At 43.0% G+C, this 24,236-nt stretch overlaps 1 protein-coding gene and 1 non-coding gene across 5 annotated transcripts; one reads left to right on the plus strand and one right to left on the minus strand.

The window, feature by feature from the left end:
- Nucleotides 1–2,358: 2,358 nt before the first annotated feature.
- ANP32E (acidic nuclear phosphoprotein 32 family member E) lies at nucleotides 2,359–20,680 on the minus strand. 4 transcript variants are annotated; one of them, XM_063626149.1, is made up of 7 exons: nucleotides 20,236–20,680; nucleotides 16,597–16,746; nucleotides 15,381–15,503; nucleotides 13,582–13,747; nucleotides 10,810–10,991; nucleotides 7,142–7,196; nucleotides 2,359–4,714 (listed from the first exon to the last, which is right to left on the minus strand). In XM_063626149.1, the coding sequence occupies exons 1-7, from the start codon at nucleotides 20,287–20,289 to the stop codon at nucleotides 4,644–4,646; spliced, it is 801 nt and encodes a 266-aa protein (XP_063482219.1). In that variant the 5' UTR covers nucleotides 20,290–20,680; the 3' UTR covers nucleotides 2,359–4,643. The 4 variants fall into 4 exon arrangements, with proteins under 4 accessions (XP_063482219.1, XP_063482220.1, XP_063482222.1 ...); XM_063626150.1 differs by having other exon boundaries at nucleotides 2,359–4,711; nucleotides 20,236–20,656; XM_063626152.1 differs by lacking the exon at nucleotides 15,381–15,503 and having other exon boundaries at nucleotides 2,359–4,711; nucleotides 20,236–20,656.
- A 787-nt stretch (nucleotides 20,681–21,467) lies between these two features.
- On the plus strand, nucleotides 21,468–21,657 carry LOC134734929 (U2 spliceosomal RNA). The gene has a single exon (XR_010117810.1). It is a non-coding gene; the product is annotated as a U2 spliceosomal RNA (small nuclear RNA).
- The last annotated feature ends 2,579 nt before the right edge of the window (nucleotides 21,658–24,236 follow it).

The raw sequence follows: 24,236 nt of genomic DNA on the forward strand, positions 1-24,236 counted from the left end.
GTCTTGGCTCACTGCAACCTCTGCCTACTGGGTTCAAATGATTCTCCTGCCTCCGCCTCCAAAGTAGCTGGGATTACAAGTGAGCCCCACCATGCCTGGCTCATTTTTGTATTTTTGGTAGAGACGAGGTTTTGCCATGTTGGCCAGGCTGGTCTGGAACTCCTAACCTCAGGTGATGTGCCCGCCTCAGGCTCCCAAAGTGCTGGGATTACAGGCGTGAGCCACCGTACCCGGCCCCAGGGTATTATGGGATAACCCTACTTCGGGGTCTTACTACCCAAAAATGTGACTAGATTTGTATGAAATAAAGTATTTTTGGTTGGGTGTGGCAGCTCACTCACTTTGGGAGGCCAAGACGGGCAGGTCTCTTCAGGAAAGGAGTTCGAGACCAGCCTAGGCAACATGGTGAAATCCCATCTCTACTAAAAATACAAAAAAAAAAAAAAAAAAAAAGAGCTGGGCAGAGCATGGTGGCGCGTGCCTGTAATCCCAGCTACTCAGGAGGCTGAGGCAAGAGAATCCCTTGAACGCTGGAGACAGAGGTTGCAGTGAGCCAAGATCGTGCCACTGCACTCCAGCATGGGTGACGGAGCGAGACTAGTCTCAAAAAAAAAACAATTCTCCTGGAGATCAACTCATTTTGTAATTTCCATTTTGTGGTGTAACCATTCTCCTTCAAGTTAGGGTTAGTAACACAAGTAACTACCTCAGGCGGAAGTACCCATGCCAGGTTCTCAAATCTTAGGCTGAATTAGTACATGAAAAAGGCATGCAGTAGTAGAATTCTATAATTAAGCAACAGCTGCAGAATATCATTGCATCCAGTAGTAGAAACAAGAGAGGGGAAATTTTCAGCAACTGAAAGCATGTCATATTCCAAAGCCTCTCTTTAAAATATAGAAAAAACTATACTTAAAGGTGTCTTCAATCACAATCTCTCACTGAATTGCTTCATTATCTAACAACTTCATCAAAAACTTTGTGTGGTTCTACCATTTTCTGTAACCAAGAGGTGAAAGGCTTTGAATTTTTTAAAGATAATAATACCTGCAAAAAAATTATATTAATTTCAGTAAATAACACCTTTAGTTGAAAATACTTCAATATTTTCCATCTCTCAGGAAGCAGAGTTCAATAATTAAAATACCTTTTCAATATTAAACTGTAAAGCAATCATGAAAACATTACTAATTATACTTGTGCCTTGACTATAAAATTCCAGTTGTCTACATATGAAACATTTTAAAAATCACTTACCATAAACCAAAAAGAGAGCAGAAAAAACCTATTGTTTCAAGTTTGATTTTGCTCTAGTAAACATTTAAGTATTATGTATATTTCCATTTATATTATCAAGATTCAGAAGATAAACATACAGTATAATTGGAGAACTTTGGATTCACTTTAGAAAAAACTATTGGTTTACAATAGTCTTATAATCACTTTAATAAACCACAGATAATACAAGTATAGGTAATAAACTTATTACTTTAAATCAAACTGCAAAAAGTACCGGTTCAATTTGCAACCCCAAAAGGAAAATTAAGAGAATACAAATTTTTTTTCTGCCTTTTGGACAAGAAGTTAATAAAGAAGGCCAGGTGTGGTGGCTCACGCCCGTAATCCCAACACTTTGGAAGACTGAAGCTGGTGGATCACCTGAGGTCAGGGAGTTCGAGACCAGCCTGACCAACATGGCGAAATCCCATCTCTACTAAAAATACAAAATTATCTGGGCGTGGTGGCGCATGCCTGTAATCCCAGCTACTCGGGAGGCTGACGCAGGAGAATCTCTTGAACCCAGGAAGCGGAGGTTGCAGTGAGCCGAGATCACGCCATTGCACTCCAGCCTGGGCAATGAGAGCGAAATTCTGTCTCAAAAAAAAAAAGTTAATACAGAAGATGATGAGTTAAACTATTAAATTGTAATGCCAGCCGAGAGCAGTGGCTCATGCCCGTAATCCCAGCACTTTGGGAGGCTGAGGCAGGCGGATCATGAGGTCAGGAGATCGAGACCATCCTGGCCAACACGGTGAAACCCTGTCTCTACTAAAATACAGAAAATTAGCCAGGCATGGTGGTGCGTGCCTGTAGTCCCAGCTACTCAGGAGGCTAAGGCAGGGGAATCGCTTGAACCCGGGAGGCAGACATTGCAGTGAGTCGAGATCGTGCTATTGCACTCCAGCCTGGCGACAGAGCAATATTCCATCTCAAAAAATAAATAAATAAATTGTAATGCCTTATATCACATCCAAGTATTTAAATCAGTTAACTTTCAAGCTGTTAGTTTTTAAAAAGACCATCAAAGCCGCTAATGGTATTGTTGAAAAAGTGAATGTTATACACTGAAACTAATCATTATAACAAATCTTCAATTTATTTGAAGCAATTCAGTTTCAAAAACTTTAAGTTACAGCAGTCACGGAAAAAAACAGGGAACAGTCAAAAACAATAAAAGAATAATCAGGAGTACTGCAAATTTTTTTGTTTGTTTTTAACACTGTCATGGCTTTATTCAAAACACAGTTGCACAAAAGTATTAACTTCAAAGTTTTTAAGGAGATTCTTGAGGAACTTAACACACTATATACATACTGCCATACAAAGAGCATTAAAATAGGACCAAAAACTTCTACAAAATATAAAACCCACCCTTACTTATTTGCATGAAAATACCACCCACAAAGCTAAATAAGTCTTAAAAGTTACCTGGAGGCTCTAAGTGTTGTTTTCAAACCAAAGTACTCTAATTTTGATTGCACAGTAAGATGATTGATAAGAAAGTCAATATATAGATTTCATTTTAAAAATAAGTATCTTGTAATCTGGCATAGTATGTAATGAGAATTGTTAGGAACTAGAACAGGGAATTTCAGTTTTTAAAAGCAGAAGAAAAATGTTAGTTTTTTGGGTATTCCAATCCCCTCACTAAACTTATCCCAAGGGTTTTATTTCAATCAGTTGTATAACATTTTTAGTTTCTCCACAAGTAACATCATAATTTTTACTTTAAAACACCAAGTCATACATTTTACATTGTAGAAGTAGTAGCAGCAGTACTATACTCAGTATTTAAATATGTCCCAGTATAGAAGCATAACTCATAACTTCAATTAATTTGCTGACACTAACTTTTTAAAAACTTACAAATATTCAAAACAAAGGGAAAAAATTTTAGATACCAAGATTTAAAAAGCCATTGCCTTGAACATGGAGCCTCCATAGCAAAAGAGGAGATATACTTGTATACTCATTATATTTTATTTAGTAGCCATGTAAGGAAACACACACTCACTTATCCCAAATATTTTTCTACTTTTAATGGACATCCACTTGAAAACAAATCTTAATTTTAATGTCGATTTAGTTTCAAATACTTTTCCAGCTGCCTAGTATAGTCCAATTAAATGTTATTATTATATCTGCTTTAAAACTGGGAATTAAAGGTTAGAAATACTTTGTAGAGTGGTATACAAATCATTTGAGAGTCCAACATTAAAATTTGACTTTAATGTCTTATTAATATATCAACAGGCAAATGTTCTGACTTTTGAGGAACACTAACACTGCTTCCAAAAGCACCACTGCTTTTCTTTCTTCATCCTACTAATATTGTCTTAGATGTTGTCAACCAAGAAACATTTATGGTAAGCAGAGCTTACTGCATAAAACTGTATTGATAATATATTCTTATGTCAGAAAATACTCAATTTCTTCCACTTCACTTATTTAAAACCCAGACAGGACTGAAAGGTAGTTGAGGTATAAGACTAAAGGTTTTCGTGGGTTTCACAAGTTTCCCAACTTTCTTTTGAGAGAGCAGGAGGGAGTGAAGCAAGAAGGGAAGGTGATCATAAAGGAATTGCTAAGAAGAAAAAGAATGCACACCTAAAAACAAAACAAAATAAACAACCATCGACATGTCATGATTTGCAGCCTGACAAAAGGGCTCACCTGCATGTCTCTGGACTTAGTATAAGCAATTTTTCCTTCAAAAATAAAATCTTATCAGTCACCACTAAATGCATGAAACATATTACTGATAGAACCTCCACAAAATCCGTGAACTATGTTGCTGAATAGAACCTTTACTATTCTGTTTCTATTTTCCAAGTTACTTGTGACAAAAAAGCAACCAAACACTCTTAGTCAAAAAAAAAAAAAAAAAAAAAAAAAAAAAAAAGGTGACTGCCTTCAAACTAAAGATCCCTGGATCACCTCTAAAAAAATAACCAACTTACCACTCAAGAGACTATTGTCATTTTATATTATAGCAAACTGTAATTTCAGTTAATTTATAAATAAGGAATGAAATGCACCATACTACACCTGTGTAAAAGTGATCACGTTTTAATTATGGGCTAAAAATGACTAATACAGTAAGCTTGAATTTAAAAAATTAAGTCTAAATAAATTGCTAGGGAATTCCACAATGGGAGTCAATGAAAATTTTTCTCTACATATAATATGATCATTAACAGACTAGTTATTTGGAATGATAAGGCAAAAATAGTAAAACCACACTTTTCCTATAAAAAGTTACACATTATCTTCTGTAGGATAGCTATCGTACATGAAGAAACAAAGATGTGATCACTCTATTGCACACCGAGAAACATTAGAGAATCTGGTCTTAGAATGATCTAGTCATCTTCTTCCTCTCCATCATCTTCAGCATCTCGTTTCCTCTTCTCCCCTCGAAGACCTCCTTCTTCTTAAAGAGTGGAAAGAAAAATGCAAAATGCTTAATTTTAACAAATGAGGATTGGTTACATTACAAAGTTTTGAATCTTAGTGAAAAGTTAATGGCAGAGCCTAGCGCGGTGGCTCACACCTGTAATCCCAGCACTTTGGGAGGCTGAGGTGGATGGATCACTTGAGGTCTGGCCAACAAGGTGAAACCCCATCTCTACTAAAAATACAAAAAATTGGCCAGGCATGGTGGCGGGCGCCTGTAATCTCAGCTACTCCAGAGGTTGAGGAAGAATTCCATGAACCTGGAAGGCAGAAGTACCAGTGAGCCAAGATCACGCCACTGCACTCCAGCCTGGGCAACCGAGCAAAACTTTGTTTCAAAAAAAAAAAAAAGTTAATGGCAGAAGAAAAATGGCCAGGGAAGGTGGCTCACGCCAGTAATTCCAATACTTTGGGAGGCCAAGCCAGGCGGATCACTTGAGGTCAGGAGTTGGAGACCAGCCTGGCCAATAGGGTAAACCCTCCATCTCTACTAAAAATATAAAAATTAGCTGGGTGTGGTGGCAGGTGCCTGTAGTCCCAGCCACCTGGGAGGCTGGGGCAGGAGAATCATTTGAACCCGGGAGGCAGAGGCTGCAGAGAGCCGAGATTGTGCCACTGCACTCCAGTCTGGGCGACACAGTGAGACTGTATCAAAAGAGGGAGGGAGGGCAGGCTAAGAGAGGAAGAGAGGAAGGAAGGGAGGGAGGGAGGGAGGAAAGGAATGAGGGAGGGAGGGGAGAAAGGAGGGTGGGAGGAAGGAAAGAAGGGAGGGAGGGAGGGAGGAAGGGAGGGAGGGAGGGAGGGAGGGAAGAAAGGAAGGAAGGAAATTACACTTCAAGTTTCCTCTCTGAATTTCTTTAAATTTGAGTAGGTTGAAAACAGACTTAATAGGCTTAGAAATCCATAATTACAGTTTGCTATGCACCCTTGTGGCCATATCATGAAGTACAGATTAAGAAACTAAGGGCTTGACATCAATGCAATTGTTAGTAAATTTTAAAAATTATTTTGAGGCTGGGTGCAGTGGCTCACATTTATAATCCTAGCACTTTGGGAGGCCAAGGCAAGAGGATCAGTTGGGCCCAGGAGTTCAAGACCAGCCCAGGCAACAGTGAGACCCCGTTTATACAAAAAATACAAAAATTAGCAAGGTGTGGTGGTGGGCACCTGTAGTCTCAGCTACTTTGGAAGAGGCTGAGGTGGGAGGATTGCTTAAGCCTGGGAGGTCGAGGCTGCAGTGAGCTACGATTGCCCCACTGCACTCACTGCTGACAGAGACCCTGTCTCAAAACAATAAAATGAAATGAAATATAATAAAATAGGCCGGGTGTGGTGGCTCACGCCTGTAATCCCAGCACTTTGGGAGGCCGAGATGGGTGGATCACGAGGTCAGGAGATCGAGACCAACCTGGCTAACACAGTGAAACCCCATCTCTACTAAAAATACAAAAAATCAGCTGGGCGCAGTGGCGGGCGCCTGTAGTCCCAGCTACTCAGGAGGCTGAGGCAGAATGGTGTGAACCCGAGAGGCAGAGCTTGTGGTGAGCTGAGATTGCACCACTGCACTCCAGCCTGAGCGACAAAGCGAGACTCCGTCTCAAAAAAAATAAAATAAAATAAAATAAAATAAAATAAAATAAAATAAAATAAAAATATTGGTTGGCCATGGTGGCTCACATCTACAATCCCAGCACTTTGGGAGGCTGGGGTGGGCAGATCGCTTGAACCCAGAGTTCAACACAGCCTGGGCAATATGGCGAAACCCCATCTCTAAAAAAAAAAAAAAAAAGATACAGAAATTAGCCAGGTGTGATGGTGCGTGCCTGTGGTCCCAGCTACTTGGGAGGCTGAGATGGGGGGATCACCTGAGCCCAAGGAGATTGAGACTGCAGTGAGTTGTGATTGCATCACTGCACTCCAGCCTGGGTAACAAAGTAAGACCCTGTTTCAAACAAACAAACAAACAAACAAAAATATATATATGTGTATATATATATAAATTTTTAAAGGCCTAGAAAACAAATCTAAAAAGAGCATTAATTATCTGGAGTTCAACTGCTCCTCTCTTATAAGGCTTCACTCTCTCCAAAATGAGACTCTATAAAAATAATAAATTGAGCTCAAGGTTCCATTCATCTCTTCATTTGTTTTTAAAATAAATGTTATAAGCTGTTTATGAGTTATGAATTAATGAGTGCCCTAAGACAATTACTCTAAAAAAAAAAAAAACTTTTCTAACTTTGAAGGCACTCTATGATAAAGCAAAATCAAAGGGATCACTACAAATTGGCATTATAGGCTCATTCTTTCAAGTGTATGAAACATAAATAAATAAATAAATAAAGTATATAAAAAATGACTATGTCTTTAATTTTAGAATTTGTTTATGGCTAATGTAACTCACCCTCTTCTTCCTCTTCTTCCCCTTCTTCAACATAGTCATCATCATCTTCTTCATCCTTGAAATTCAAATATTCAGTTTGAAAATTTAAAAATCATATGGATTTTTCACTCTTTCTTGTAATATATTCCAACAAGAGCAAAGAAACTATGGTTATTCTGTGTTTTGACAACCTCTGCCATTCTTAATAAAGGTCCTTTTCAAAACCTAACTAAAGGGCTGGGCACAGTGGCTCACACCTGTAATCCCAGTACTTTGGGAGGCCGAGGCGGGCGGATGACCTGAGGTCAGGAGTTTGAGACAAGCATGGCCAACATGGTGAAATCCTATCTCTACTAAGAATACAAAAACTAGCCGGGCATGGTGGCAGGCGCCTGTAATGCCAGCTACTCGGGAGGTTGACGCAGGAGAATCGCATGAACCTCGGAGGCAGAGGTTTCAGTGAGCTGATGGTGCCATTGCACTCCAGCTTGGGAGACAAGAGCAAGGCTTCATCTCAAAAAAACAAACAAACAAACAAACAAACAAAACCTAACTAAATCTGTAGTTTTTTTTTTCTCTTTCCTTTTTTTTTTTTTTGAGACAGAGTTTCGCTCTTGTCACCCAGGCTGAAGTGCAATGGCATGATCTCGGCTCACCGCAAACTCCGCCTCCCGGGTTCAAGCGATTCTCCTGCCTCGGCCTCCCGATTAGCTGGGATTACAGGCATGTGCCACCATGCCCGGCTAATTTTGTATTTTTAGTAGAGACAGGGTTTCTCCATGTTGGTCAGGCTGGTCTCGAACTCCCGACCTCAGGTGATCCGCCTGCCTCAGCCTCCCAAATCAGAAATCATTCTTATACATTCAGTTGAAATAAAGCATCTCCATACCAGAATACCAGTAAGCTATAAGGAGCAAAAGGAATAGATGAGATAGGAAAAAGCATAAAAAGGAACACAATGAAAATCAGGAAAAACTGCAGACTAAACTGAAGAAGGGAAGACAAGAAAAAAAGGGGAAGACTGAATGTGGCTTTTGTTGCAGAATTTGTTCGTTAAAAAAAGAAAAGGTGGGGCCAGGCACAGCGGCTCACCTGTAATCCCAGCACTTTGGGAGGCTGAGGCGGGTGGATCACCTGAGGTCAGGAGTTCAAGACCAGCCTGGCCAACACAGTGAAACCCTGTCTCTACTAAAAATACAAAAAATTAGCCAGGTGTGGTGGTGGGTACCTGTAATCCCAGCTACTCAGGACAGTGAGGCAGGAGAATCGCTTGAACCCAGGAGGCAGAGGTGGCAGTGAACCAAGATCGCACCACCCACTCCAGGCTGGGCGACAAGAACGAAACTCCATCTCAAAAAAGAAAAAAAAAAAGAACACTTAGAGTTCTGTTCTTCATTATATATAGCTCCTAACTCGCCAAGACCCCAAATGAATATAAATCCTATTTTTTCCATACTAATTTCATCAGAAAATATGTGTCATTGATCGTTTATATTATGTATCTAACCAATGCAAAACTCATTAGAACAAATATTAACAATTTCCAGTCTAAATAAGAGATGTCATTTTTAATAATAAAAAATGCTTTAAATTATGTTTTTTTTTTTTTTTTTTTTGAGATGGAGTTTCGCTCTTAATCACCCAGTCTGGACTGCAATGGCGCAATCTCGGCTCACTGCAACCCCTGCCTCTCAGGTTCAAGCAATTCTCCTACCTCAGCCTCCCAAGTAGCTGGGATTACAGGCATATGCCACCATGCCCAGCTAATTTTTTCTATTTTTAGTAGAGATAAGGTTTCTCCATGTTGGTCAGGCTGGTTTCGAACTCCTGACCTCAGGTGATCCACCCACCTCAGCCTCCCAAAGTGTTGGAATTACAGGCGTGAGCCACCACGCCTGGCTTAAATTATGAGTTGTTAAAATAAAATTCAATTTAACATTAGGAGAAAATAACTAACCTAAACTCCCAGGGGCTACAGATAACTTGTTCTAGTCAACTGACATTTCCCATGAGCCTACCACGTACCAGTCAGTGTACTAGATGCCGAGATACAAAGGTGAGTGGCACTCCCCTTAAGGAGCTCACCACTTAGCAGGAAGTGGCCAAATGATTTTACAAGTGTCTGTAGGCAATAGAAGCCTGATCACGATTCAGAGGTAACAGATGGAGGAGTGACTGCCTAAGAAAAAATATAGAAAACTTCAATGATGAGGCAACTGCAGAGTTGGGTTTGTAAAGATAAGAATTCACAAAGCATGATTTGGGTGGTGGTTGCACAAGTACATGCATATGTAAAATTCCATGGAGTTGTAAATCAAATCAGTGCACTTCACAAGCTTCACTCAGCAAAAAACAAAAAGTTTATCAGAGGCTCATTTCAGATAGAGTGAACAACATATTCATACACAGCCATAAAGGTAAAATAGCTTGGTGTGATCATTTAATTTGGAATCAAGGGAGACGAAGCTGGAGGAGAAAGCAGGGGCCGGGCACAGTGGCTCACGCCTGTAATCCCAGCACTGTGGGATGCCAAGGTGGGTGGATAATTTGAGGTCAGGAGTTCAAGACCAGCCTGGCCAACATGGTGAAACCCTGTCTCTACAAAAAATACAAAAATTAGCCAGGCATGGTGGCGTGTGCCTGTAGTCCCAGCTACTTGGGAGGCTGAGGTGAGAGGATTGCTTGAGCCTGGGAGGCAGAGGTTGCAGTGAGTCAAGATCACACCACTGCACTCCAGCCTGGGCAACAGAGTGAGACTGCGTGAAAAAAAAAAAAAAGAAGAAGGAAGCAAAGGCCAGAAATGAAAGGCCTTGTATGTCTTGGGGGCTAGAGGGAAACATTAAAGGGTTTTAAGAAGGCTGATGTATAATCACATTTGCATTAGACTAAACAGGCAGCACTGTGGAGAATACTCCTAAGTGGTGATGCTGTATTCAGAGAGACTATTTAGAAAGCTACTACAAAAGAATAAGCAAGAGATAATTAGGAGAAAGAAACAAGTTTTCTTGAGCGCCTATAATGTGCCAGGGACTATATTCTTTACATAGATTATCTTGTTAAATCCTTAATCCTATGAGGTTGATATAACCTGCTTTTTTTTTTTTTGAGACAGAGTCTTGCTCTGTTGCCCAGGCTGGAGTGCAGAGGCGCGATCTCAGCTCACTGCAATCTCCGCCTCCTGAGTTCAAGTGATTCTCGGCCTCAGTCTCACGATTAGCTGGGACTACAGGTGTGTGCCATCATGCCCAGCTAATTTTTGTATTTTTAGTAGATACGGGGTTTCCCCACTCATGTTGTCCAGGCTGGTCTCAAACTCCTGACCTCATGATCCACTTGCCTCAGCCTCCAAAAGTGCTGGGATTACAGGTGTGAGCCACCATGCCCGGCCTAATCTGTTTTATAAATGTAGGAATTGAGGTTCACGGACATTTGTAAAATGTTTCCACCATACCATGCCATTGAGGCTATAACAGATTTGAAAGTTATCTGGGAGGTAAAATCAATAGGTGTTTATGATTATCTGGATATAGTTTGGGCTAGAGGACAATGAAAAAAAAGACAGGTAGATAGACATACGCACACCCACAACTTAGAAACAACTCTCAGATTGCTACAAAACATACTTTATATAGTACTTAGCCCTATGCCTAGAAATTAATTTTCAGTGCAGGTAAGAAGTGTGTATTCACCTGAATTTCTTCTTTCATTAAGTATGAGAGACCTACTTCCTCTTCTCCCTCTCCCAACTCTGAACCTGCTTCATCTTCATCTTCATCCTCATCCTCATCCTCCTCTTCCTCTTCCTCTTCCTCATATCCTTCCGGTGGACCAGCTTCATTTTCCTCTTCCTCTTCATCATCTTCATCTCCATCTTTAAAAAATCATTTAAAGATGAGTAAATGACTGGGTAAATGTTTCTTCCTAGGATGTTGATGCTTTTTACCCTTGCCCAATCACTTCAAATTTGTAAGCCAATAGGTGGAAAGTAACTCAGAGCGATACTTTTTTTTTTTAAGATTTCTGTTTCACAACATTCCTAGTCATTCCTACAAACCAAATGCGAGAAGTATGGCTTCCAAATACTGGTATCCAATATATATCTAGATTCTCATGAAAATATCACACGTGCTAAAGTTTGTTTTACTTTGTGGACACTTCAAAACTTTGATTGTGAGATGCTGGAGAGGCTGCAGAGAAAAGGGAATGCTTATACACTGTTGGTGGGAATGTAAATTAGTTCAGCCACTATGAAAAGCAGTTTGGAAATTTCTCAAAGAACTAAAAATACAACTACCATTCAACCCAGCAATCCCATTACTGGGTATATACCCAAAGGAAAGCAAATCATTCTACCAAAAAGACATGTGCACTTGTATGTTCACCACAGCATTATTCACAATATCAAAGACATGGAACCAACCTAGGTGCCCATCAATGGTGGACTGGATAAAGAAAATGTAGAACATACACATGATGGAATACTACACAGCCATAAAGAAAGAATGAAATCACGTCCTTTGCAGCAACATAGATACAGCTGGGGCCATCATCCTAAGTGGATTAATGCAGAAACAAAAAACCAAATACTGCATGCTCACTCTTATAAGCAGGAGTTAAACACTGGGGACACAGGGACATAAAGATGGGAACAGACACTGGAAACTTCAAAAGAGGGGAAGGAGGGTGGCTGAAGAACTATTAGGCACTACGTTCACTATTTGGGTGAGAGGATCAGAAGACCAAACCTCAGCATCATGCAATACACCCATGGAATAAACTTGCGCCGGGCACGGTGGCTCACGCTTGTAATCCCAGCACTTTGGGAGGCCGAGGCGGGCGGATCACGAGGTCAGGAGATCGAGACCACGGTGAAACCCCGTCTCCACTAAAAAATACAAAAAACTAGCCGGACGTGGTGGTGGGCGCCTGTAGTCCCAGCTACTCGGAGAGGCTGAGGCAGGAGAATGGCGTGAACCCGGGAGGCAGAGCTTGCAGTGAGCCGAGATTGCGCCACTGCACTCCAGCCTGGGCGACAGAGCAAGACTCTGTCTCAAAAAAAAAAAAAATTAAAAAAAAATAATAAAAATAAATAAATAAATAAATAAAAATAAACTTGCACTTGTACCCCCTTAAATCTAAAATAAAAAATAAACCTGCTTATCTATCATTTCATCATTTTATAACAGTATTTATCCGTCAAATTTCTTTTTACAATGAAGAAGTTTTCACTCAATAATAACGCGCAGTATCCCATTACTAACAGCTATTCTGTCATCTGATCTGTTAGTCATCCACTTACCTAAAACTATACTCACAATATAATTCTAGATTATTTTTCATCCCTCAAAAAGAAATCCCACACCCACAGGCAGTCACTCTCCCATTTTCGTCTCCCCCAGCATCGAGCAACCAATAATCTACTTTCTGTCTCAATGGATTTGCCTATCCTGAAGTTTCTGCCTATTCTGAACCATATATATAGTTTTTTGTTTGTTTTTTTGTTTTGTTTTTGAGACAGAGTCTAACTCTGTCACCCAGGCTACAGTGCAGTGACACGATCTCAGCTCACTGCAACCTTCGCCTCCCGGGTTCAAGCAATTCTCCTGCCTCGGCTTCCCATGAACTTTCCATATAAATGAAGTCAAACAATACATGGCCTTTTGTGTCTCTCTTCTTTCACGTAGAAGAACATTTTCAAGGTTCATTCATGTGGCATGTATCACTACTTCATTCATATTTATGGTGGAATAATATTGCACTGTATAGATAAACCACATTTTTAAAATCTGTTCATCGGGCTAGGGCGCAGTGGCTCACGCTGGTAATCCCAGCACTTTAGGAGGCCAAGGCAGGTGGATCACGAGGCCAGCAGTTCGAGACCAGCCTGACCAACATGGTGAAACTCCATCTCTACTAAAAATACAAAAAAATTAGCTGGGAGTGGTGGCGGGCACCTGTAATCCCAGCGACTTGGGAGGCTGAGGCAGGAGAATTGCTTGAAACCGGAAGGCGAAGGTTGCAGTGAGCCGAGATTGCACCACTGCACTCTAGCCTGGGCAATAAGAGCAAAACTCCATCTCAACATTAAAAAAAAAAAAAAAAAAAATTCCGTTCGTCAGTTGATAGACATTTGAGTTTCTACTTTTTGGCTATTATAAGTGGTTGTTCTTTAAAAAAAAATACTATTTAAGAGGTTGCTACTTTTACTGGGTGTACAACTTTCTACAGATATAAAATTTCACAGAGCTTCATGTTATAATAGTCATTAAATTCCCTGAAACTATAGGAAATCTGAAAGAAGAAATACTGGCTAGAGCTATGGGTTTTTAATTTTTTCTTGTCTTACTAATATCTTGTTGTGGATTTTTTTTTCACACCTAAATTTCCAGGCCCAATCTAATTTGCACAGCTACAGCAGAGGCTATAATTATGACACACTTATGAGTATTAAGAATGATTACCCTCATCATCCTCCTCTTCAGAGTCCGGTGCTTCATTATCCTCCTGATCAAATCCATCTAAGTATGTGATTTGCTGCAGCAGTTCAAAAATACTTTCTCTATAATCTTCCAGGTTTGTGATCTCACAGTTAAACAGGTCAAGACTTTTCAAATTTTTAAGATTTTGCTGGAAAAGTAAAGTTAAAACTTACATTCAAGATTTAAAATACCATGTTATTTCTTTTTTCTTTTTTTTTTTGAGACGGAGTCTAGCTCTGTTGCCAGCTGGAATTCAGAGCTGCGATCTCCGCTCACTGCAACCTCCGCCTCCTGGGTTCAAGCAATTCTCTTGCCTCAGCCTCCCGAGTAGCTGGGACTACAGGTGTGCGCCACCATGCCCGGCTAATTTTTGTGTTTTTGTTTTGTTTTGTTGAGATGGACTTTTTGCTCTTGTTGCCCAGGCTGGAGTGCAATGGCACGATCTCAGCTCACCACAACCTCTGCCTCCGGGGTTCAAGCAATTCTCCTGCCTCAGCCTCCCGAGTCGCTGGGATTACAGGCACGCGCCTCCACATGCAGCTAATTTTGTATTTTTATTAGAGACGAGGTTTCCACATTGGTCAGGCTGGTCTCAAACTCCCAACCTCAGGTGATCTGCCTGCCTCGGCCTCCCGAAGTGCTAGGATTACAGGCGTGAGCCACCGCGCCCGGCCTAATTTTTGTATTTTTAGTACAGACAGGGTTTTCCCATGTTGGCCAGGATGGTCTCGATCTCCTGACCTCATGATCCGCTCACCTTGGCCTCCCAAAGTGCTGGGATTACAGGCGCGAGCCACCGTGCCCAACCACATCATTTCTTTTTAATTTATGATCCAGAAAACAAATATATTAGAAATTGAGAATGATTTTTGTATTTTTCGAGTTTTATAATGAAGGGTTATTGTATCAAGCACAACCAGCTCACCTGGCTAATTTTTTTTTTTTTTTTTTTTTTTTTGTAGAGACAGGGTCTCACTATGTTGCCCAGGTTGGTCTCAAACTCCTGGACTCAAGCGATCCTCCCACCTCTGCCTCTCAAAGTGCTGGGATTACAGACATAAACCACTGTGCCCAGCCTCCGATCTTTTTTCAAAATCAGAGCAATAATTTTCAGCATGTCACTTTTTCTTTTCCTTCCCTCAAACCAGGAAAGAAGGGGACAAATAATAAAATACTCAAAAAATAATCAAGAAGGAAGGAAAAAGAATAAAAGGTAAAAAAAAAAAAAAAAATACTGGAAATGTTAAAACCAGATATTCAACTCCTGAAGTTGATGATAAAATAAATTTCTCATTGATTTAAAAATTCATAGCTGGGCGCGGTGGCTCACGCCTGTAATCCCAGCACTTTGGGAGGCCGAGGCGGGCGGATCACGAGGTCAGGAGATCGAGACCATCCTGGCTAACGCGGTGAAACCCTGTCTCTACTAAAAATACAAAAAATTAGCTGGGCGTAGTGGCGGGCGCCTGTAGTCCCAGCTACTCGGGAGGCTGAGGCAGGAGAATGGCGTGAACCCGGGAGGCGGAGCTTGCAGTGAGCCGAGATCGTGCCACTGCACTCCAGCCTGGGTGACAGAGTGAGACTCTGTCTCAAAAAAAAAAAAAAAAATTAAATTCATCTGAATATTTTAGTCTAAAAGAAACAAAAGCAGTAACTGCCCAGATCATAACATACAAAAAATTCATAAGTTTTAAGAGTTAAATAGAAATTAATAGACACAAACAAATCTCAGAAAATTTAACCAAAAAAAGCAAGTCCAGAGACAAAACCTTTCCACTTACCAGAGCTTCTACTGTACTGAGATCTTTTATTTTGTTTCCACTCAGATTGAGGTAGGTAAGATTTGGACATTTCTCTGCCAGGACTTCCAAGCCTCCAGAAATTATATTATCACTAAGCTCCAACTATACATTCAACAAAGGTAGAAAACAAAGAATGGTAAAGGTATCATATCAAACTTTTTTTTTTTTTTTGAAACGTAGTCTCACTCTGTCACCCAGGCTGGAGTGCAGTGGTGTGATCTCCACTCACTGCAACCTCCGCCTCCTGGGTTCAAGCAAATTCTCCTGCCTCAGCCTCCCAAGTAGCTGGGATTACAGGTGCCCACCAGCACACCCAGCTAATTTTTGTATTTTTGGTACAGATGGGGTTTCACCATGTTGGCCAGGCTAGTCTCAAACTCCTGACCTCAGGTGATCCGCCCGCCTCGGCCTCCCAAAGTGCTGGGATTACGGGCATGAGCCACCGCGCCTGGCATATCAAAGATTTTTAAAGTATATCAATTTGAAGAAAAAAAAACTGTCATTCTCTCTGGCTTCAAGAAACTATCACTATAGATCATTAATTTCCAAATTCCTTTCTACATCTGCCAAATAATATATTAGAACACCTACATAATGGGCTTTTAACCCAGCTTGGATTCTAGTTGTACTACATTTGGATTTCATGATGTACAGAATAATATTTGGTATATATTAAATCCAAATTCATATTATAAGGCAATTCCACTATTAGATTTAAATTTCTAGGCCGGGCACAGAGGCTCACTCCTCTAATCCCAGCACTGTGGGAGGCCAAGGCAGGAAGATGACTGGAGCCCAGGAATTTGAAACCGGTCTGGACAACATGGTGAAACCCTGTCTCTGCAAAAAATACAAAAATTAGCCAGGTGTGATGACGCATGCCTGTAGTCTCAGCTACTCGGGAGGCTGAGGTGGGAGGATGCTTGAGCTCGGGAGGCAGAGGTTGCAATGAGCCAAGATCTCACCACAGCACTCCAGCCTGGGCGACAGAGTAAGACCCTGTCTCAAAAATAAATAAATAAATAAATTTATAAAAGCAGTATTAGAGCTGATTCTCAAAATCCTATATAACTTTTTCTTATCTCTAGAAACTTAAAAACTTCTAATTAGCAAGCAGGTCATTCCATTTGGCCAAACACTAGACATAATAGTCGTGGCACTGAAATCATGATGCTTCACGTAAATGCCAACTTACTTTTCGAAGTTTATTTAAGCTGGGAAGCCGGGCCAGTGAACTTAGTTCCACATTAGCCATACTCAGAAATTCTAGTTCTTTGAAAGTATCATTCAGGCCTTCAATTTCCCCATTGACACACAGGCAATTATCAAGGACTAACTCTGTCACCTGTAAGAGGGAAAACATTAATTAATGATTCTTTAGTTTGTAATCTGTTTAGGTAGAGACCTGGGTCTTGACACTTTGGAAATCTAACTATTAAAACCACCAATCTCCAGTTTGATTGCCCATCAGTTAAAACTAAACACAACACAACAGAAACCCCACCAATCCCCTTACACAGATCCTTTTCATTTCCCCCCAAAACTGATATACAATCTAAAGTCATCACTATAAGTAATCTTTTAAATTTCTTTTTTTCTTTTTTTTTTTGAGATGGAGTCTTGCTCTGTTACCCAGGCTGGAGTGCAATGGCACGATCTCGGCTCACTGTAACCTCCGCCTCCTGGGTCCAAGCAATTCTCCTGTCTCAGCCTCTCGAGTAGCTGGGATTACAGGCGCATGCCACCACTCCCGGCTAATTTTTTTGTATTTTTAGTAGAGACAGGGTTTCACCATATTGGCCAGGCTAGTCTTGAACTCCTGACCTCAGGTGATCTGCCCCCCTCGACCTCCCAAAGTGCTGGGATTACAGGGATGAGCCACCTCACCTGGCCATTTTTTAAATTTAAACTTGGACTAAAGTTCAATGCCTGCTTCAAATCACTGATGCATAAGAAACAAACTTTGAAGAAGTTCCCATGTGAAACCTGTTTCTGACCCTGATAAGGAGGACCCTCAACATCAGAGAATATATTTATGCAAGGAGCGGGTACCTGAGCTACCAGGAAAAGATTCAAGTGAGCTGCCCTAAAACCTACAAAGAGTGCCAGGCGCGGGGGCTCACGCCTGTAATCCCAGTACTTTGGGAAGCTGAGGCAGGTGGATCACTTGAGGTTAGGAGATCAAGACAAGCCTGGCCAACATAGTGAAACCCCGTCCCTACTAAAAACACAAAAATCAGCCGGGCGTGATGGTGGACACCTGTAATCCCAGCTAGTCGGGAGGCTGAGGCAGGAGAATCACTTGAACCCAGGCAGCGGAGGTTGCAGTGAGCCAAGGCCGCACCATTGCACTCCAGCTTGGGCAGCTTGGGCAACAGATCGAGACTCTACCTCAAAAAAAAAAAAAAAAAACCTACAAAGAGAAGAAACTGCTTAATCACTTTTTCAGTTTAAACCTCCTTCTCTTTGGTTGATAAAAGCATCATAACTCAAAAAAACCTCCTTATCCTTCATGAAGAAATGTTAGAAAGCTCCTCTAGGAACAGCCCAGAGGGTGTTATTTGTTCTCACATCCAGGCCAAACAGTATCACCCAGAACAATACATTCTTAACAAAATGTTACTTCTCCCTACCACTCTGGAATAATAGCATTTCTGTGCACTTTTCCCCATTCCTCAAGGAGTGGGGCTGAATTCCCTATTAGGTAAGAGTTGTAGTAACAAACTTCCTGGTGTGGGCCTGAATGGACTTAATCTTTAAGGTAAAGGTCAAAGATCCTGGTTCTCTATACTCAATGTGAAAACCTGTTTGAGGTATCCGAGGGCTAAAATTTGGCAACAAGGAATGCCACCTTCTCTATTTGAATATGATTTTGACATAATTATTTCTGTGGCCAGAGAGAGCATCTTGAGCTCCGTTTTGGAGAAGAGGAAACTATGGCCCGGAGATCAAGAATGGCTTGCCTAGAGTCACAGTTGGTTTGCCGCAGGGCTGTGAACTGGTTCTGTCTTCAGACTCCCCGTTTAGCTGAGGAGTGGGAGCTACTAGATTTGGTGTCAGAAAACCAGTTCCTCCACTTGTGTAAATCATTTCACTGCCCTGAGACTGTCTGCTAATTTGGATTCTAGAACAACACAATCCACCTTACAAGTATGTAAGGAGGAAAGTAAATAACAAACGGGATAAGTGCTTTGTAAACTGTCTATATAAATATAAGAGACCGTTATTACAACACAGCGGAAGAAGTTGAAAAAAGGCAACGTCTTGCGCTCCCCAAAACTCGCAAAGAAATTACTACAATCACTAAGTGAAAGAATCCTGGCGGGGGAGGCGCGGGCGGGATTCAATTTTCCAACCCAAACCACCAAAAAGTATTCTAAACGTGTGCTTGTGAGAGACAGCTTTGAAAGTTTGTTTTTTTTTTTTTCCTGAAGCCTCTAAGAATAAGCTCTAGAAACTTCAAGTTCTCTCCAGGATGACCCTGATAGCAAGCAACTGTTTCCTCTCCCTGCCAATTTCAGAAAACAGGCACTTAAAAAAAAAAAAGTCTCAGTTGCTACTCCACACGCCGGACGCGAAAGCCCAGACAGACCCTGCTCATCCTCTATGCCGATCTGCACAGACACCACCCGTTATATCCTTCTATCGATAGGTCGATCCAGCTACAGACAACTCCCTTACATTCCAATTCTAGGCTTATTTCAGCAAGACTGATGCTTTCCTCTGCGAGGCTCCCCGCTGGCCACCAGCCCTGCTCTCGCGACGTGCCGCTCCTACTGACGGGAAACCCCACACGGGGCGGGGACTCCCCAAGGAAAAAAGGGGTCGCCTCCCAACCCGCGTTGTCCTCGCGCCTTCGCCCTGGGTAGGTGAGGCCGAGGAGGCAACCGCGAAAAGGAGGCGGAAACGCCTCTTGCCCGACCCCCGAAAAGTTGACCGCGACCCCGCCTCACGTGGCCCCTCCCAACCCCGTCTCTTTAAGGCGACAGCAGTGAGAGCGCATCATTTAGTTTCGGCGAACCCATCTTTAAAGCACGAAACTACTACGTCCCTTATGTTGAGTTTTGTGAAACCGTCTCCAGGGATCAAATTCAGAGTTGCGGCCACACGACGTGCCACATATCGTTACACGGCGGGGGAAGAAGCGGATTACGCCTCCCGTCCCCTCCCCACCTCCGGTCACTGCGACGAGTCCCCAAACTCACCCGCGGTCGGAGAACCCGCCGCTGACCCAGATTCCGCCGGGCGAAGGGCAGAGGGCGGCGCGCGCGGCTTCCCGAAGGAGCGGGCGCCGCCGGAGCAGAGAATGCGCGGACTCTGCAAGCGACCCCAGCCCGCGCCCGTCGCAACGTCGGACGCCCAGGGCCTCGAGGCCGGGGGAGCCCACCCCCTAAAAAGATGAGTTGGCCGCACTGCAGAAAAGTTGGACTAACTTCTCAGGCGCCTATGGCTGCGGCAGGGGCCGAGTGGGACTGGGGGGTCGCGCCCACGCCGCCGGCCCCCAGGAGGAGGAGTGCCAGGAGCGAAGCGGCGGAGCGCCCCCACCAGCCCGCTTCCCGCCCCCACGAGGCCAGGACGCCCGACTCGATGAAAGCCGAAAGGAGTTAAGCCCCCATGCACACACAAAAACGCCCCTAGAAACTTCAACCCTTCGCCATTTTAAGTAGAAGATTTTAATGATTTAAAACTTAAAATTAAACATTTCCCCAACCCTAACCCGGGGGGTGGGGGCTAACTTATTACTCCATCCCCGCACACCCACCCAGGACCACCAGAAATCCGATCCTCAGAATACAGGACTGATGGGGAAGGGGTGGGGGCTGAGTCATCTCACCTCCTCCGGGGATCTGTTCCTTAACTCCAGGTTAATCTTCTTCTTCATCTCCATGTCCTCCTCTTGCTCTTCAGCTACTACTCTCCTTCTTTTCCTTTTCCTGCCCTCCCCAATACCCCCAACCCAAAATTTTTAAGAGATTTAGAAATGAATGAAAAGGAACGCAAATATAAACGCCCACTACCACCAGATAGGTGTGGGGGAGAAAGAAGAGAATAGCAAATGGAGTCCAAGAGTTGGGACTCTAACTCGGCTGCCCCCACCTCCTTGTCCACACACTAGCGCGCGCACACACACGCACGCACGCGCGCACACACATACACACACACATACACACACACACACCCGCAGTTCCTTCCCCTTCAATGGCTGCTCAGAGACTGAGCCTCCATGACACGGCACCGCCAACCCCCTGGCCTACACTCCACCCACCTACCAAACGTGTTGGTTGATTCTTTAGCGTCACATTACTTCATTGGGCTAGGTAAATGTCTATCAGTCTTCAGGGAGGCCCTGGACCAGAAACTCCGTACCTATTGGCTACGATCAAGCGCGCAGTTAATTTTGATAGGTCCAGGAGGGTGTACGTCCTGGAGAAATGATTTTGAATCCTAGTACCCCCCCTACTTTTCTTTATGTAGTTGGCGCGCTTTCCCTAGGCACTCGGACAGTTTCGTTGTCTGTTGGATTTGGTTTTTAGTTTTTGGTTTTTTATTCTGTTGTTAGTGTTAAAGAGGGAGAAAGCATCCTTCCGTGCCCAAGTTGCGTTACTGATAATTCACCACACGGCTCGAACTGGCTCTTGGCCGTTTTAAAAGCATAGCCTCTGCTTTGCAGCCAAGGTGTACAGCAACGTGCGCATCACATTAAAAAGATGCCTTCGTGGCATTGTCCTGCTGGGGTCAGGCTCTTCACAGAGACTGACCTTTCGTGATGCAGAGCTAGAGCCAAGATTTTAAAGATGGTAGTTTAACACCATAAAAGACAACAATTTTGAAAGCAGTTGGGTGAAGTATGTAAGTTAATAATATTTAAATAAAACTATCCTGGAGGAATTGTTACTGAGTTAATTGTTGCTGTAATAAACACTAAGACCTTGGAGGAAAAATAACGCTGGCCTAATGAAAATCAGACATTAATTAGCATAGAAATGGCACAGCGATGCCTCTCTAATTTCCCTTTGGTTGGTTTCCATGGAAATCTGTAGGTGAAGTGTGCTTTTAAAAGTGTTTATCGCTTCTCTGCCTTTTGGCTAAGATCAAGTGTAGGATCTGTTCTTAACAGTTTAATATCTGACATATTTTCTATCCGAGGCCAATATATTAAATGGATTTGGGGAGCAGGAAGACAGAATAGGAGCTTGCTTGTTCACTTCACGCATCGACCTGGTATTACAGTACCTCCAGGAACAGTGCACCCCCTCAGGAGATTAAAATTTAGTGTTCAAAACAGAAGAAGGAAAAAAAAACAGTCTGTCTATGTGGGATGGGATATAAAAGAGTGGGATAAGAATTATCTTTTGGCCGGGGATGGTGGCTCCCACCTATAATCCCAGCACTTAGGAAGGCCAAGGCGGTTGGATCACCTGAGGTCAGGAGTTGGAGACCAACCTGACTAACATGGTGAAACCTCGTCTCTACAAAAAATACAAAATATTAGCCGGGTGTGGTGGCGTGCGCCTGTAATCCGAGCTACTCCAGAGGCTGAGACAGGAGAATTGCTTGAACCCGGGAGGCAGAGGTTGCAGTGAACCGAAATCGTGCTATTGCACTCCAGCCTAGACAGCAAAAGCGAAACTCTGTCTCAAAAATAAAAAGAATTATCTTTTAAAATTTTGTCTTGAGGGTCTAACTTTTTTCTTAGCTCTTGCTTAAATTATATCATTCTTATTCCCTTACACCATTCTCAGGATAAATAACCAAATAAATTCCAAATGATTTGGGGAAGGAGTGGAAAGTGGGAGAATTAGTCCCATCCCTCCCAGAACTGGTTGCTGTTTTTCCTATTCCTCAGGTTAGAGATCTTTGGCTTTCCAACAGGGACTCCTCACAACCCCACCTTCCCTACTTCACCCCCCGCAGAGACACACTGCTCCTCAAAGAGGATTACATTTAAAATGTAAATGCTGGCCGGGCGCGGTGGCTCACGCCTGTAATCCCAGCACTTTGGGAGGCCAAGGCGGGTGGTCACCTGAGGTCAGGAGTTCGAGACCATCCTGGCCAATATCGTGAAACCCCCATCTCTACTAAAAATACAAAAATTAGCGGGACGCGGTGGCGCACACCCGTAATCCCAGCTAGAATCGCTTAAAAGCAGGAGATTGCAATAAGCCTGAGCGACAGAGTGAGCCGAGATGGCGCCACCACACTCCAACCTGGGCGACAAAGTGAGACTCTGTCTCAAAAAAATAAATAAATAAATAAAATGCGACCGGGCGCGGTGGCTCACGCCTGTAATCCCAGCACTTTGGGAGGCCGAGGTGGGCGGATCACAAGGTCAGGAGATCGAGACCATCCTGGCTAACACGGTGAAACCCCGTCTCTACTAAAAATACAAAAAATTAGCCGGGCGAGGTGGCAGGCGCCTGTAGTCCCAGCTACGCGGGAGGCTGAGGCAGGAGAATGGCGTGAACCCCAGGGGGCGGAGCCGGCAGTGAGCCGAGATCATGCCACTGCACTCCAGCCTGGGTGAAAGAGCGAGACTCCGTCTCAAATAAATAAATAAATAAATAAATAAATAAATAAAATGCTACAGGGAATGTACATAAGACTCTCAGGCAAAGGAGAGCAAAACATGGTTGAAGGGGAAAAGAGAAGAGGGAGGGACTGTCTACCAAAGTCCTCAAGGAAACTGAGGAGTAGGTAGAGAAGGAAAAAAATGTATGGAAGCCAAAGAAGAGATGGAAGAGATTATTACTGATGTCAAATTGTAGGGTTTCAAATAAAAGATGATGATTGGGATTAAATTGTATCCTGGAAATAATCAATGTGAAGAAAGGCCATGAATTCATTTTACCATTGAATAGTGGCTGCAGAAAGTACACCATAGGGCTGGGCGTGGTGGCGGGCGCCTGTAGTCCCAGCTACTCAGGAGGCTGAGGCAGGAGAATGGCGTGAACCCTGGAAGCGGAGCTTGCAGTGAGCCGAGATCGCGCCACTGCACTCCAGCCTGGGAGACAGAGTGAGACTCCGTCTCAAAGAAAAAAGAAAAAAAAAAAAAGTGAAATTTAGTCAGGAGAAAAGCCAAAGCCAAACCCATGTACCAGATCAGATTACTCTTTAAGCTGAAGTAATTAGGTAGGGTTTAAATGGCAAAATGAAAAGTGAGGTTAAGTAACCAAGTTAAGGTGGGGCACGGTGGCTCTCGCCTGTAATCCCAGCACTTTGGGAGGCTGAGGTGGGCAAACCACTTGAGGCCAGGAGTTTGAGACCAACCTGGCCAACATGGTGAAACCCCATCTCTACTAAAAATACAAAAATTAGTCGGGTTTGGTGTCACACGCCTATAATCCCAGCTACCTGGGAGGCTGAGGCACAAAAATCACTTGAACCCAAGAGGTAGAGGTTGCAGTGAGCCGAGATCACGATATTGCACTCTAGCCTGGGTGACAAAGCAAGATTCTGTCTCAAAAAAAAATTAATAAATAACCAAATTAAGTGGAGCAGGTGAGAGAGTGAGTCAGAAACTCCTTTAATCCACCAGTAAGAAAGCTCCCTCAGGATATTTATTATTATTATTATTATTATTATTAGATACGGAATCTCTCTCTGTCGCCCAGGCTGAAGCGCAGTGGCGCCATCTCGGCTCACTGCAAGCTCCACCTCCCGGGTTCACGCCGTTCTCCTGCCTCAGCCTCCCGAGTAGCTGGGACTACAGGCGCCTGCCACCACGCCTGGCTAATATTTTGTATGTTTAGTAGAGATGGGGGGGTTCACCGTGTTAGCCAGGAGGTTCTCTACCTCCTGACCTCGTGATCTGCCCGCCTCGGCCTCCCAAAGTGC

The sequence above is a fragment of the Symphalangus syndactylus genome, chromosome 12, assembly GCF_028878055.3.
Source record: "Symphalangus syndactylus isolate Jambi chromosome 12, NHGRI_mSymSyn1-v2.1_pri, whole genome shotgun sequence".
Taxonomy (NCBI): domain Eukaryota; kingdom Metazoa; phylum Chordata; class Mammalia; order Primates; family Hylobatidae; genus Symphalangus; species Symphalangus syndactylus.